At 47.8% G+C, this 16327-nt stretch overlaps 1 protein-coding gene across 1 annotated transcript; it reads right to left on the bottom strand.

The window, feature by feature from the left end:
* Positions 1–4619: 4619 nt before the first annotated feature.
* On the bottom strand, positions 4620–13424 carry SLC52A3 (solute carrier family 52 member 3). Its single transcript, XM_081323795.1, has 4 exons — positions 12996–13424; positions 7996–9080; positions 6169–6292; positions 4620–5274 (listed from the first exon to the last, which is right to left on the bottom strand). The coding sequence occupies exons 2-4, from the start codon at positions 9057–9059 to the stop codon at positions 5062–5064; spliced, it is 1401 nt and encodes a 466-aa protein (XP_081179921.1). The 5' UTR covers positions 9060–9080; positions 12996–13424; the 3' UTR covers positions 4620–5061.
* Positions 13425–16327: the final 2903 nt, after the last annotated feature.

Genomic DNA, 16327 nt, shown 5'->3' with positions numbered 1-16327 from the left:
GGTTTTCACCCTTATGGCCGTTGCAGCATCCCCCCCCCCCATGGTTGTATGATCCAAATTCGGACTCTTGGCATTGCCCCATTTTACAACCTTTGTTGCTCCAGGTGTTAAATGAATCACAGCAGTTGTTAAGTGAATCTGGCTTTCCCTTTGATATAATAATAATAATAATAATAATAATAATAATAATAATAATAATAATAATAATAATAATAATAATAATAATAATAATAATAATAATAATAATAATAATAATAATAATAAATAATAATAATAAAGTTGGAAGGGACCTTGGAGGTCATCTAGTCCAACCCCCTGCTCTGGCAGGAAACCCTGTACCATTTCAAAGGGCTGTCCAGTCTCATCATCATCATCATCATCAAGTCGGAAGGGTCCTTGGAGATCATCTAGTCCAGCCCCCTGCCCAGGCAGGAAACCCCATACCGTTTCAGACATTGCTTGTCCAAAGGTCACAAAAGGGGATCTTCCCTTGGGGCACCATAAATACATGTCAGTTGCCAAGCCTCCAAATTTTGATCACGTGACCCTGGGGAGGGAGGCTGCAACAGTCGTTAAGTGTGAAAAACGGTCTTTAAGTGTGAAAAACGATCGTGCCTCTTTTTCCCCCCAGTGCCTTGTAACTTCGAACGGTCGCTAAATGAACTGCTCTTAAGTCGAGGACTAGGACACCTGACTGAGTGCGCCAGACGACTGCGGAAAGGGGCTTTTATTTTTTTTTCAGGCGCGTGTGAACGTGGCGGCTCTCTTTTGCTCGGAGATTCGATCGACTGAGCCATCCAGCTTGGGGAAAAAAGCTGAAATTCAGATTTTTTTATTCCCGGCTTTAAGGAGCGAGTCAAGCGCCCGTCATTTCGCTTCTTGCAGTTTTGTTCTGAGCTCCGCGCAGCAATTCCTTTTCCATTTTTAATGAAAAAATGTTTTTCCCTGGGGGGGCGGGCACTGGCGGCTGTCTGAGAGGCTGGACGTTAAGTGGGTCACTCGGCAGCCCCGGCTGTTGCAAGCGCTTTCTCGGTCACTGGCTACCCCAGCCTGATGGATGTTAAGGGAATGGAGGTGACACCGGCTGTCAGCGCAGGATTTAGTGCTGCAGAGCCCAAGGCGGGTGTCCATCAGGACGTGTCTGTGTCACTCCGAGTCTCCTTAATAAATAACTTTTCTCGGGGTGGGGGTGGGGGGAAAGGGGCTGGCATTTGCAAAATGGACGGGGAAAGAGGCCAGGCCTGTGTGGAAGAGGCAAAAAAAGAAGACGCTGGTCAAGACAGAGAGGGGAAAATAAGGGGGGGGCGGGGGGAAATGAAGTGATGGTGGTGGTGGGGAACTTGGTGGGCGAGAATGAGCTCCGAACAACCAAGATGGGGCATGAATGAGAGGAAGAAAGAAAGAGAAAGAAAGAAAGAAAGAAAGAAAGAAAGAAAGAAAGAAAGAAAGAAAGAAAGAAAGAAAAAGAAAGAAAGAAAGAAAGAAAGAAGAGGAAGGAAAGGAAGGAAAGAAGGAAAAGAAAGGAAGGAAGGAAGGAAGGAAGGAAGGAAGGAAGGAAGGAAGGAAGGAGAAAGAAAGAAAGAAAGAAAGAAAGAAAGAAAGAAAGAAAGAAAGAAAGAAAGAAAGAAAGAAAGAAAGAAAGAAAGACAAAGAAAGAAGAAAGGAAGAGGAGAAAGAAGGAAGGAAGGAAGGAAGGAAGGAAGGAAAGAAAGAAAGAAAGAAAGAAAGAAAGAAAGAAAGAAAGAAAGAAAGAAAGAAAGAAAAGACAAGGAGAAAGGAAGAAAGAGGGAGGGAGAGGGAGATCAAAAAGAACGAAAGGAAAGGGGAGGGAGGAAGAGAAGGAAGGGAGGAAAAGAGAAAGGAAGGAAGGAAGGAAGGAAAGAAAGAAAGACGGAAGAAGAAAGAAAGAAAGAAAGAAAGAAAGAAAGAAAGAAAGAAAGAAAGAAAGAAAGAAAGACAAAGAAAGGAAGGAAGGAAGGAAGGAAGGAAGGAAGGAAGGAAGGAAGGAAAGAAAGAAAGAAAGAAAGACGGAAGAAGAAAGAAAGAAAGAAAGAAAGAAGAAAGAAAGAAAGAAAGAAAGGAAGAAAGAAAGAAAAGAAAGAAAGGAAGAAAGGAAGAAAGGAAGAAAGAAAAGACAAGGAGAAAGGAAGAAAGAGGGAGGGAGAGGGAGATCAAAAAGAACGAAAGGAAAGGGGAGGGAGGAAGAGAAGGAAGGGAGGAAAAGAGAAAGGAAGGAAGGAAGGAGAGACAATGAGAAGAAAGAAGACAAGGAGGAAAAGAAGGAGGAAGGGAGAGGGAGCCAAAAAAGAACGAAAGGAGAGAAGGCAAGGAGGAACGGAAGGAAGGTAAAGAGAAAAAGAGAGAAAGAAAGAAAGAAAGAAAGAAAGAAAGAAAGAAAGAAAGAAAGAAAGAAAGAATAAAGCAAAGACAAGGAAGAAGGAAGGAAAAGAGAGAGAGATAGGCGTATATAGGTAGGAACAGAAGGAAGGGAGGGAGGGGAAGAGAGGGAGGGAGGAAGGGAGGGAGGAGGAGGGGAGGAGAGGGGAGGGGGAGGAGAAGGGAGGAAAGGAAAGGGAGAAAGGGAAGGGAAAGGATCCATTAGTCCTCCAGCAAGGTAGACTTAACATAGGAGTGAAAAAGTTCCATTTTTCAAATGGAAAAGTGAGGTTGATTGTAGCCACGTGCCATTACGGTCACAGAATAACGGAGAAACTGGCTGGCTGAAACGACTGATTTCCAGAACGCTACAAGAGAGCTTGTTTCGGGGGTCACGTCCCTCCAGAGACCAAGAAGACCCCCCCCACCTCCCTCGCTGGTCCTTCCTAGGGCCTTAGGGAGCTGGTCCTGTGCCAGCCCTGGGACCCCGGTTGTCTGAAAGCTGCCTTAGCCCGATTCACGGCGTTCTCTTTCTCGTTGGCTCCGGATTTTAATTTTTTCATCCGCCGTATAGTTGGTTTTATTCTGCTTATTGTTCGCCCCCCCCCCCGAGTCCCTTGTCGAGAGGGGAGGGGGGGGCAGCTTGAAAAACCAACTCAGAAAAATAAATCAAAATAAAACACATCATTTAGCAAGGGAGGAATCAAGAAGCGGGAGGACCGAAGCAACCACGGTTGTTTTTATACACACCGTCCCCCACAGGGGAAAAAAAAGGAAGACGTTTGTGGGACAGAGTCCCATTGACGGCAACTCCCATCGATTTGAAACCTTCGAGGTGAAATCTGATTCTTCCCTGCTGGCAAAGGTTAAGGACTGGAAAATGAGAGTTCAAAGGAACAAATTAGGTTTGAATTAAGGACCAGGCAGTTCTGGGCTCACTGCTTCCTTCTGCACGTGGTTTGGCAGAACATAGAATGTACCATCGTAGGGCTGGAAGGGACCTGGGAGGTCATCTAGTCCAACCCCCTGCTCAGGCAGGAAACCCTACACCATTTCAGACAAATGGATGTCCAGTCTCTTCTTAAAAGCTTCCAGGGTTGGAGCATTCACAAATTCTGGAGGCAGGTTGTTCCACTGGTTAATTGTTCTGACTGTCAGGAAGTTTCTCCTTAGTTCTAGGTTGCTTCTCTCCTTGACTAGTTTCCATCCGTTGCTTCTTGTCTTTGCCTTCAGGCGCTTTGGAGAACAGAACCGAACAAAGTAGGAAGGAACCCTGGAGGTCTTCTAGTCCAACCCCCTGCTCAACCTGTAGACACTATCCCATTCTGGACAAGTGGCATTCCAGTCTCTCCTTGAAAGGCTCCAAGGATGGAACACCCACAACTTCTGGAGGCAAGGAGTTCCACTGGTTAATTGTTCCCACTGTCAGGAAGCTTCTCCTTAGTTCCAGGTTGCTTCTCTGCTTGATTAGTTTCTATCCGTTGCTTCTCCTGCCCTCAGAGGCCTTGGAGAATAGGTCTGCCCAGGTCTTGCATTAGGGCAGCTGGTTCATTTGCAATGGAGATCAGCCAGCTGTTACAGACAACCACCGAGTGACAAAAAAATCCTCATTTTTAAGGTGCTGATGGTGCACAAAAGCATCCTTGTCCATATTCTGTTGGCACACTTCACCGTGGGACTGCCCCATCTCTGAAGATGTTCTTCTGAATGTCCATCTGGAAGGACGGTCCTGGATTGAAACACCACCCCACTCCCCATGTGGAAAGTATTTTAATTAAATCATATTAAATTATATTAATTTTAAAATTTAAATTTTATTGTTATTATGAATTGTGGGCTTGTACTAATTTAATTCCATTTTATTCTCTTTTTGTACTGTTTTAACTGCCCTGTGAACTGCCCTGAGTCCTTCGGGAATAGGGTGGTATATAAATTCAACTAATAATAAAATAAATAAATAAATAAATAAATAAATAAATAAATAAATAAATAAATAAATAAATAAATGGATCGATTGCAAATTTAGCCTCTGTCTCTGGACATGGTGCACAGATTACTTTAAACAGCCAATGTGGAATAAGGATACGGGTGATGGGCTAACAGAGCAAGATGCAAGGAGACGTCCAGAAAAGATCCAAGAAGGCATATGGGCTGGAGATCCAGGTTCTAGACCTCCCTGACTCACAGAAGCTCCTTTGGGCCAACCCAGCAGGGTTGTAGTGTAATATATATATTTGGGGAAACACGGTATTTCGTTACAAAGATATTCAAACTCCAGGATGTAGATTCATGGACCGTTTATTCTTACACACGGCTGCTTCATCTGGGTTGCCCGAGTCCAAACAAAGTTGTAATTTCCGCAGTCATCTGGGGCTCCCCCAGATTTGTCTCAACCAAGCTAGGTCCACCCTTCTTTAAGGACCCCCCCAGACGTTACTGAGGTGTAGAGCAAAAACTCAAGGGTGCACTCCCTTTGCTACTTGGATTGCTGTTGACTGTGAAGATGTGGTCCTTCACAGACATCTCCCTTGATTTGCTATGTTCTCCAACACCTTGCCTTCTTTCTGTCTAAAGAAAGAGGGGTTGATTTTTTTTGGGGGGGGGGACAAACTACTTCTGGGAGACCGTTCCCAGAATGCACGTGGCTGGCGTGCTTGGCCAAGCCTCTGCTTCAACCCTGTCACGTCACGCCGGGCACTGGAAGCTGCAGAAGTCAGCCGACCGGAAAAATTGGTAGACGTTCACCAAGGGGAACATCAACACAGCTCCTAACAGAGAGCCCATCTGCTCCACCGCTCCGTACCAGACCAGGGCGTTGTGGCTGCAGCTGCGAAGGATCATCCCCAGCATCACCTTGACGTAGGTGAGGGCTCCGGTGAAGGAGACCCAGGAGATCACCTGTGGATCGAAGGAGAGAAGATTGCAGGTCAGAAGGTGCCAATTGGAAGGCCTTGGAAGGTCTCCAGAAGTTGTGGGTGCTCCATCACTGGAGACTTTTAAGAAGAGATTGGACAGCCATTTGTCCAGAGTGGGTGTAGGGCAGGGGGTTCCGACCTTGACAACTTGAGGACTTCTGGACTTCAGCTCCCAGAGTTCCTCAGCCAGCCATGCTCCGTGAAGATACGCCCTTGAGTTTGAAAGTTGCATGTTGGAAAAGTTGTATCCCGGGATCTGATGTCCACAAGTCTTAAAGTTGCCAAGGTTGGAAACTGCTGGTATAGGGTCCCCTGCTTGAGCAGGGGGTTGGACTAGAAGACCTCCAAGGCCCCTTCCGACTCTTCTATTCTATTCTATTCTCATTCCATTCTGTTCCATATTTTCTATTCTATTCTATTCTATTCTATTCTATTCTATTCTATTCTATTCTATTCTATTCTATTCTATTCTATTCTATTCTATTCTATTCTATTCTATTCTATTCTATTCTACTCTATTCTTTCTCTCTTCTCTTTCTATTCTATTCTATAGTAGAATAGAATAGAATAGAAATATAGAACAGAAATACAGAATAGAATAGAATAAACAGATTGTAGAATAGAATAGAATAAACAGATTGTAGAATAGAATAGAATAAACAGATTGTAGAGTAGAGTAGAGTAGAGTAGAGTAGAGTAGAGTAGAACAGAACAGAACAGAACAGAATAGAATAGAATAGAATAGAATAGCTGGAAGGGATCCTTGAGGTCATCTAGTCCAACCCCCTGCTCAGGCAGGAAACCCTACACCATTTCAGACAAATGGCTGTCCAGTCTCTCCTTAACAACCTCCAAAACCATGGAGCTGCCAACTTACAATCAGGGCGTCTCCCCAGTCGGACTGCTGCAAGAGCGGGCAGGGGCTGAGCACAGCCATCGCCAGGTTGTAGACCCCGAAGGCCGTTCCTGCAGTGGTCAGGATCCCCAAGAACAGAAGAGACCTGGAGGAGGGAACGGAGGGGGTGGGTTGCTTCTTCTGGAGACGGACTCAGAGGTGACCCAGAGCAAGCCAGCCTCCAAGCCAAGAATGAGCTAAGGAGCAGGTAGGAGAGGCAACCTGGGTTTACAGGCCCTGCTAAGCCAGGATTTGGTAAAGGAAGGAGTGGGCAGCTTGTGAACCCTGAAGAAGCTTGAGAGAAAAAAAAACCTGGAATGTTGACATTATTAAGGGGTCTTCGGTGCTCTCTGAGCTGGGTCGTTTTTCTTGCAGACGTCTCATTACCCCATTAGGTGATATCATCCATACTACGAGGGAGTGGGGTTTGCAGAAAGAAGGAGGGGAAGGGGAGGGGGGAAGGGAGGGGGAAAAGCCAGGAATTGGTCTTGGCCATCTTCTGAGCCATTCAGAAGCTTGGGGAAGAAACTGGAACAGATTGATATTAAGGGATCCCGGGTGCTCCCTTTGCCTGGATATTTTGCAGATGTTTCATTACCAAACTAGATAACATCAGCAGCGCTAGAAGTGAGTGGGATTTGCTCCCTGTTTATGTACTAGTGGCTTGCCCTGACATCCTGCTCTTGCCTCCTCCTCCTCCTCCTCCTTCTCCTCCTCCTCCTCCTCCTTCTCCTCTTCCTCCTCCTCCTCCTCTCTGCACACCCTCCTCCCTTCTAGCACTGTTGATGTTACCTAGTTGTGTAATGAAATGTCTGCAAGAAAACCACCCAGCTCAGAGAGCACCAAGGACCCCAAGGTCATCCTCTATCCCCCACTCCTCTTCCTCCTGTTCTTTCGCCTCTACGTATCTGCATACATACACCATACCCTTCTAAGCACTGATGATGTTACCTAGCCGGGTCACAAAATGTCTGGAAGAAAACAACCAAGTCCAGAGGGCTCCAGGGACTCTGTAATCTCCTCCTCCTCCTCCTCCTCCTCCTCCTCCTCGTCCACTCCACAAACCTCACTCCCTTCTTGCACTGATGATGTTACCTAGTTGGGTCATGAAATGTCTGCAAGAAAACAAGCAAGTCCACAAGTCTCCAAGGACCCTGTGAACTTCCTCCTCCTCCTCCTCCTCCTCCCCCCCTTCTCCTTGTCCACTCCACAAACCCCACTCCCTTCTTGCACTGATGATGTTACCTAGTTGGGTCATGAAATGTCTGCAAGAAAACAAGCAAGTCCACAAGTTTCCAAGGACCCTATGAACTTCCTCCTCCTCCTCCTCCTCCTTCTCCTCCTCCTCCTCCTCTTCTCCTCCTCGTCCACTCCACAAACCCCACTCCCTTCTTGCACTGATGATGTTACCTAGTCGGGTCATGAAATGTCTGGAAGAAAACAACCAAATCCAGAGGGCTCCAGGGACTCTGTAATCTTCCTCCTCCTCCTCCTCCTCCCCCCTTCTCCTTGTCCACTCCACAAACCCCACTCCCTTCTTGCACTGATGATGTTACCTAGTTGGGTCATGAAATGTCTGCAAGAAAACAAGCAAGTCCACAAGTCTCCAAGGACCCTATGAACCTCCTCCTCCTCCTCCTCCTCCCTCTTTGCAAGCACCCCTCCCTTCTAGCACTGATGATGCTATCTAAATTGGTCATGAAATGTCGGCAAGAAAACCACCCAGCTCAGAGAGCACCAGGGACCCCACAGTTCAGCCCTGAGCTACAGACGTTCCTCGGTACAATCGGCTTGACTGGGCACACAGACCTGTTGGGTAGGAAAGTGGCCACGGTGCAGGCCAGGGGGTTGGCCATGGAGCTCAAGGTGGCCGCCAGGTGGTAGGCCAGGTTGCCGTAAGGCAAGCAGGAGTAGCTTTGTATGGAGGGAAGGATGCCGTTGGTCAGTGCGTTCACCCAAGTGACCAGGAAGTAGATGAAGACAAATTTGGAGCGGGTGTACACGGCCTTCTCCGCCTCTTGGCCATCTTCGCTGGCCTTCTCCAGCTTCCTCTCCGTAGAGTAGGTTGGGCCTCCCTTCCAGCTGGCCGGCTCCTCTTTGCCCACAGCGACCGTCTGGACTGAGTGCAAGGTGATCTCGCTGGCACACAAGTCCCGCGTGGAAAGGTCCCACGACTTGGGCTGTCGGTTGAGGAAGAGGAAGGCCACCAGGCAGAAGAACATCATGGCAGAGAGCAAGAGGAAGAAGACCAAGCTGGAGAAGTTGGCCGGCGAGTAGCGTGTCTCCATCGGGAGAGAGTCGCCCGGTCCTGATACGTTGCCCCATGAAGAGTTGTTGCCCACGCTGGCGTTGAAGGTCGGGGCCGGCACCTGGACGCAACTTGCAATGCCCGCTCCCTGGGCCAAGGCGAAGAGAGCGGGGATGAAGCCACTAAGTCCTTCCCCGATGAAGAGGGTGGGGATGTACCGAGGGTGGAAGTGAGCCAGGAAAGGGAGGAAGGTGACGGACGAGGTACAGTCCACCAGAGAGAGGAAGAAGGCCAGGACGAAGAAAGCCACACTGTGTGGTTCTCCGGCAACGGGTGTGGTGTAATGCCAAAGAAAGGCCAGGAGGAAGCAAGCTAGGATGCCAGTGGACACCACCACGCAGATGACCGGGACTTCCTTCAGCAAGCCAGGTTTCAGTTTGTGCATGACAGTGACAAAGAGAGGCCCAATGTTGGCCAGTTGGATGATGATAGTGAGGTAGGAAGGAAGGTACCAGCCTTCCGGCAATTCGGTCACCAGCAGAGGCAGCTCAACCCAAACTCCATTGATGGCCATCCAGGAACCGGTGCCAAAGACGCAAGCCAGGAAGTGGGTGAGCCAAGCCATCTTTCTTCTGGAGCAGAAGACCTGTTGGAGAAGAGAGGAGGGGGGGTTAACAGCAAGCAAGAAGACATGAGCGGAGGCTTTGCAGCAGTGCTTCTCAACCCCCGCCACTTTGAGATGCTTGGACTTCAACTCCCAGTATTCCCCAGCCAGCCCTGACTTGCCTGAAGCTAATATAGTCCCGGGTTGCTGAAACAAGAGGCATGGAATCAAGATCACGCGAAGTATTAGTACCGCTTTATAAAACCTTAGTAAGGCCACACCTGGAATATTGCAGCCAGGTTTGGTCACCACATCACAAACAAAGATGTTGAGACTTTGGAAAAAGTGCAAAGAAGAGCAAACTAAGATGATCCAAGGACTGGAGACTAAAACATACGAAGAATGGCTGCGGGACTTGGGTTTGGCTAGTCTAAAGAAAAGAAGAAACGGGAGAAGTGATAGCAGTGTTCCAGTATTTGAGGGGCTGCCACAAAGAAGAGGGGGGGGTCAAATTATTCTCCAAAGCCCCTCAAGGCAGGACAAGAAACAATGGTTGGAAACTAACCAAAGAGAGAAGCAACCTGTTGTGATTCCTCGCCAGTCAGTGGATCCGGCCGCGGAGTCTGAGGAATCAGATGATGATGAGGAGGAGGGGCCTGGAGTGACATTAAAGTCAGAGTGAGGCTCTGAGGAGCTCCGAGACTTACAGTCGGACGAGGAGCCCGGCCCCTCTACTCACGCTCAGGCTGAGACACAGCTGTGCTGGGAGCCTGAGTTGGACAGTAATGAAGCACAGCTGGGAAGTATTCAGGATGCATGAAAGTGCCGGCAAGAGAAGCGAGTAGGACAGAGGGATGCAATGGGGCGGCTCCAAAGGCAAAGGAGAAGGCGTTAGGAAGCCAGGCCTGGGCTGAATTATAAAAGGGAAGATGTGGGAAGTGCTGGTTGCGTAAGGCAACCCTTCGTGTTGAGCATCGAGTTTCTGTGGACTGTGTTTGTTCGCCTTGGACATTGACTCAGGTCTGTGAGAATAAAAGGGGTTTGGTTTTTCCTTGCGGTTCCTGCCTGTTTCTTGGAAGAGGGGTTTCTCCTTCTGAGCGTAAGCAGGACTCACATAGGCTGGGACAGAAAAGCTTAACAGCAAGCAAGAAGACTTGAGCTGAGGAGGCCACACCAGTGCTTCTCAACCTCCGCCACTTTAAAATGTTTGGACTTCAAATGCCAGAATTCCCCAGCCAGCCAAGCCTTGCCTGAAGCTAATACAATCCTGGGTTGTATAAACAGAGGCACGGAATCAAGATCACGCGACGTATTAGTACCGCTTTATAAAAACCCTAGTGAGGCCACACCTGGAACACTGCAGCCAATTTTGGTCACCATATCACAAAAAAGATGTTGAGAGTTTGGAAAAAATCCAGAGAAGAGCAACTGAGATGATCCAAGGCCTGGAGACTAAAACATACGAAGAACGGCTGCGGGACTTGGGTTTGGCTAGTCTAAAGAAAAAAGAAATAGGGGAGACATGATAGCAGAGTTCCCGTATCTGAGGGGCTGCCACAAAGAAGAGGGGGAGTCATGTTATTCTCCAAAGCACCAGAGGGAAGGATGAGAAACAACGGTTGGAAACTGACCAAAGAGAGAAGCAACCTGGAATTAAGGAGAAACTTCCTGACAGGGAGGACAATCAACCAGTGGAACAGCTTGCCACCAGAAATCAGGGAGGTTTCCAAGAAGAGGCTAGACAGTCACTTGTCTGAGACGTTATAGGTTCTCCTGCTTGAGCAGGGGGCTGGACTAGAAGACCTCCAAGGTCCCTTCCAGCTGAATTCTATTCTAGATAAAGAAAATCAGAAGCAGTACAGGAAGTTGTCTACTTATAACAGACATGTCAAACACAAGGCCCGGGGGCCGGATCCGGCCCGCGAAGTGGTTTCATGTGGCCCGCGAAGCCATCCTGGAAACAGTGAGGGAACGGCCCCCACTGCCTTGGCCCTGGCCCAGAGACCCTCCTCCTGCCAGAGACCCTCAGATCTGTCCCACTCCTGCCCAGGCCCCCATAGGCACCCTTGATGCGAACAATGCAGAGCTGGCCACGCCCACCCAGGCCATACGCACTTTAGCCACGCCCACCCAGTAGGCCACGCCCACCCAGGCCACACCCACCCAGCCCCCTGAGGGCAACCGCAATGCTGATGTGGCCCTCAAGGAAATTGAGTTTGACACCCCTGACTTACAAGCATTTGTTGAGTGACCGTTCAAAGTTAAAACAGCACGGGGAAAAGTGACCGATGACCATTTTTCACACTTACAAACCGTCGCAGCATCCCCATGGACACGTGTTCGGAGTTCAGACGCTTGGCAACCGACTCGTATTTATGACAGTCACATAAATGTCCCGGGGTCATGTGATCCCCTTTTGCGACCTTCTGAGAAGCAGAGACAATGTGGGGAAGCCAGATTTGTTTAACGACTGCATGATTTACTCCATGACTGCAGTGATTCGCTTAACAACTTCGGCAAGAAAGGTCATAAAATGGGGCAAAACTCACTTAACAACTGCCTGCTTGAATTTTGGCTTCAATATATATATATATATATATGTCAAATACTTCCAGGAAGCAGCAGGAGGAACACTCCGGCCTGATGATGAGGGATGGGATTTCGTCGAAACGTCGCCACAACTTTCTGAAGATGAAAGGAACGCGGGAAGAAATAGACCTACATATATATATATATATATATATATATATATATATATATATATATATATATATATATATATATATATATATATATATATATATATATATATATATATATATATATATATATATATATATATATATATATATATATATATATATATATATATATATATATATATATATATATATATATATATATATATATATAGATCAAAAAATAAAGGGAACACAAGATAAGACATCCTACTATTAAATACAGTACATTGTGTTGTTTAAGTGTTCCCTTTATTTTTTGGAGCAGTATATATATATATAGAGAGAGAGACAGACAGACAGACAGACAGACAGACAGAGACAGAGACAGAGAGAGACGGAGAGAGACAGAGATAAAGATAGAAACAGAACAGAATTGAATAGAATTGAAATTGAAAAAGGAACAGAACCGAACAGAATAGAATAAACAGACTGTAGAATAGAATAGAATAGAATAGAATAGAATAGAATAGAATAGAATAGAATAGAATAGAATAGAATAGAATAGAATAGAATAGAATAGAATAGAATAGAATAGAATAGAATAGAATATGGAAGGGACCTTGGAGGTCTTCTAGTCCAGCCCCCTGTTCAAGCAGGAGAGCTATACTATCTCAGACAAGTGACTGTCCGGTCTCTTCTTAAAAACCTCCAGTGATGGAGCACCCACAACGTCTGGTGGCAAGCTGTTCCACTGGTTAATTGTCCTCCCTGTCAGGAAGTTTCTCCTTAATTCCAGGTTGCTTCTCTCTTTGATCAGTGTCCAACCATTGTTTCTCGTCCTGCCCTCTGGTGCTTGGGAGAATAACTTGACTCCCACCGCCCTCTTCTTTGTGACCGCCCCTCAGATACCGGAAGACTGCTATCAAATAGAGTTTGGAAAACTCTGCGCTGTCCCTTTAAGAGGACTGCCCCATCCGCTCCTCTCTAGCTTGGCTGTACATAATGAAAGAATCCAGGAATTCAATCTCTGCCCACCTGGGTACCTTCTCTATCTGGTAGGGCTTGGTAAAGGTGGGTGGGTGGGTGGGGAGGAAGGTTAAGCAACCCCCCCCAAAGTTCCTGGACCCTGTCCCAGTGGAGAGATCGAAGGACAAATGCGCACAACTGTCCCGTGTGCAGCCAAGCTGGAAGGGCTCTTTCTCCCAAAGCAGGCGGGTGAGTTCCGTTTAGTGTCGTAAACTAGCCTGGGCAGAAAGCGAGGACTCGTGAACCCTACCTTCGGTTTTGCAAGCACCTTCGCTGACCGTCCCCAGGTGAGCAAGGGTCCCTTTGTGCCTTCCTAGCAAGCCAGGTTGCGGTTTGGCTTCCCACGGCTTCCTGCCTCAAGGCTCCAAGCCAACCGACGGTAAGCCAGGTTCAGGTGGGATCTAGCCAGCTTCGACGGTTTCATTTACCGGCGTGCCTGTCTATAGGTGGCACCGCCTTGAAAGTAGAGCCGGAGATCACCGTTGGTTAAACAAAAGAAGAAGAAGAAGAAGAAGAAGAAGAAGAAGAAGAAAGACAGGCGTAGGCAGAAGGACACCAAACTGGCTGGTCGGGATTTTTTAAGGCACCGATTGTGATTAGTGGCTGGAGAGTTTGCAGAGCTGGATGTCGTCACTGCCCTGGGACTGTTGCAACTTCAAGGCCTGGCAAGGAACAGCTTGGCCAATGCATTGTGAGAAAGCAAAGGGAGGTTGTTAGATTGGATGCCTTTCCTTTCTTTCCTTTCCTTTCCTTTCCTTTCCTTTCCTTTCCTTTCCTTTCCTTTCCTTTCCTTTCTCTATTTCCTTTCCTTTCCTTTCCTTTCCTTTCCTTTCCTTTCCTTTCCTTTCCTCCTTTCCTTCCCTTCTCTTCCCTACTTTTCTTCCTTTCCTTTCCTTTCCTTTCCTTTCATTCTCTTTCATTTCCTCCTATTTCTCTCCCTTCCCCTTCCCTTCCCTTCCCTACTTTTCTTCCTTTCCTTTCCTTTCCTTTCCTTTCCTTTCCTTTCCTTTTCCCTTCCTTTCCTTTCCTTTCCTTTTCTTTCCTTTCCTTTCCTTTCCTTTCCTTTCCTTTTCCCTTCCTTTCCTTTCCTTTCCTTTCCTTTCCTTTCCTTTCCTTTCCTTTTCTTTCCTTTCCTTTCCTTTCCTTTTCTTTCTTTTCCTTTCCTTTCCTTTTCCCTTCCTTTCCTTTCCTTTCCTTTCCTTTCCTTTCCTTTCCTTTCCTTTCCTTTCCTTTCCTTTCCTTCCCCTTCCCCTTCCTTTCATTTCCTCCTATTTCTCTCCCTTCCCCTTTTCTTCCCTTCCCTTCCCTTCTCTTTCCTTTCCTTCCCTACACTTCCCTTTCCTTCTCCCCTTTCCTTTTCTCCCCTTCTCTCTCTTTCTCTGCCCAGGAAGGTAAGTGGCTGTTTCTGAATGGGAAGACAGAGCAAGGGACCACGTGACTGGCTTGGAAACTGTCAGAAAACATCGAAAATGCTGTTCGTGTGACAGCAGCAGCTGCCCAGCAGCAGCAGCGAATAGCACTGAAGGAGCCAAAGCTTTCCCAAATTTCATTCCCTCAGGAATCGCGAGTCCCCGATTTTGGACACAATCTGTAAGTTAGCCCACTTGAGGTACCTCGGTTCAAATATCGTCCCCCTATGATGCACTGTTTCACCCAATTAAGGTCACAACAACGACACTTTTTAGTCCTATATAGATAACTGGGCCTTAAAGCGGTACCGGAACTCTCCAGCGCAACTCACGAAATAGTGCTGTTACACAAGTGTGTTTGGCAATCAAAATTCCTCTCTTTCCTTCTCTGGACCTTGGTGGTCTCCAATGAACACAATCAACCCCCCCACCAAAAAAAACCCCTACAATATAGGCAGTCCTCAACTTACGACTGCAGCCCAGCCTAAATTTTCTGTTGTTAACCGAAAACTTTTGTTGAGTGAATTTTTACGATCTTTCTCGCCTGCAGTTGTTCGCTTTGCTTGTCAGAAGATCGCCAAAGGGGAGCCCTGGAAGACTGCAACCGTCGTAAGTACGAGTCAGTCGCCAAGCGTCTGACCCTTCGATCGCGCGAGCAGGCTTCAAAGGTCGTTAAGTGTGAAAAATGGACATCAGTCGTTTTTTCCCCCCACTGCCGTTGTGACTTCCAACCGTCACTAACTGGACGGTTGTAAGTTGAGGACTGCTTGTATGGAAATATTAAATCCCAGCTCGTCCCAGTAGGAGATTTCTCACCTTCACCCCAATTGATTTGAGGGACGCATTGCTGGGCCAACACAGCCTTCCCGAACAACACCAACACACACACACACACACACACACACACACACACACACACACACAGATGATCTAATAATAAAACATAATTACCCCTTAGTTGCCTGGTTTCTCCTTGGCTCCAGGAAGAGTCCCCAGCCTTAGCGAGAAAAAAACAACAACACCACAACAGATTAATAGATTTTTTTCGACGTTCCGACACTCGTGCAGGCAACTTTTCCTCCCAACATCGTCTTCGCTTTGTTTCTTGATTTTATAACTAAAATGTGTTGGACTCTGATCAGGTGGCGGCTTACCGGCCGACTCCCGCAGCGTTCGGAAAGTTGGTTTTCGAAGACGTCCTGCGCAGTGCTGAAAATTTTTTACCCTGCTTTGATCCACCCAACATACTTTGATCTTTTCCCCCGTCGTCGTCGTCGCAGGCCGCCCCGTCGTCTTCCTTCCTTCCTTCCAACGTGCTCTACCCTTGACCCTCGGCCTCGGCACTTGAGTGGAGTGTGTGCACGCTCCTCGGATTGCCATACTCATTGTTGGTGCAGCTCGAGACGGGGCTGGCTGGGTAAGCCTTAGCAAACCTGAACTCTGTCCTGGTTCAGCCGGCCGAGGGGGCTTATGGGGGGCAATCTGTGGGGCAGCCCCCCAGTGGTCTCCAGTCTCTGGAAGAGCCCCCATGCTTCCTTCTTTCCCTTCCCTTCCTTCCTTCTCCTCTTTCCCCCCTCCTTCCTTCCTTCTTCCCTCTCTTCCTCCAGGCTCCCTTCCTCCCCCTTCTCTTTCCTTCCTTCCTTTGTTCCTTCCTTCCTTCTTCCCTCTCTTCCTTCCTGCTCCCTTCCTCTCCCTTTCTTTCCTTCCTTCCTTCCCTCCCTCTTTACTTTCTCCACCTCTTTCCCTTTCCTTCCTTCCTCCCTCCCCCTCCCTCCCTTCCCTTTCTCCCTCCTCTTCCTCCCTCCTTCCTTCCTTCATTCCATTCCCTTTCTCCCTCCCTCCCTCTCTCTTTCCTTCCTTCCTTCCTTCCTCCCTCCCTTCCTTCCTTCCTCCCTCCCCTCCCTTTCTCCCTCCTCTTCCTCCCTCCTTCCTTCCTTCCTTCATTCCATTCCCTTTCTCCCTCCCTCCCTCTCTCCCTTTCCTTCCTTCCTTCCTTCCTCCCTCCCTTCCTTCCTCCCTCCCTCCCTCCCTTCCATTCCCTTTCTCCCTCCCTCCTTTCCTTCCTTCCTTTCCCTTTCTCCTTCCTTCCTTCTTTCCTCCCTCCCTCCCTTCCATTCCCTTTCTCCCTCCCTCCTTTCCTTCCTTCCTTCCTTCTTTCCTTCCTCCCTCCCTC

This window comes from Vipera berus (genome assembly GCF_964194415.1).
Source record: "Vipera berus genome assembly, chromosome: 3".
Lineage (NCBI taxonomy): Eukaryota > Metazoa > Chordata > Lepidosauria > Squamata > Viperidae > Vipera > Vipera berus.
Note: the sequence above shows the minus strand (reverse complement) of the source record. Positions and strands in the feature narration are given on the sequence as shown.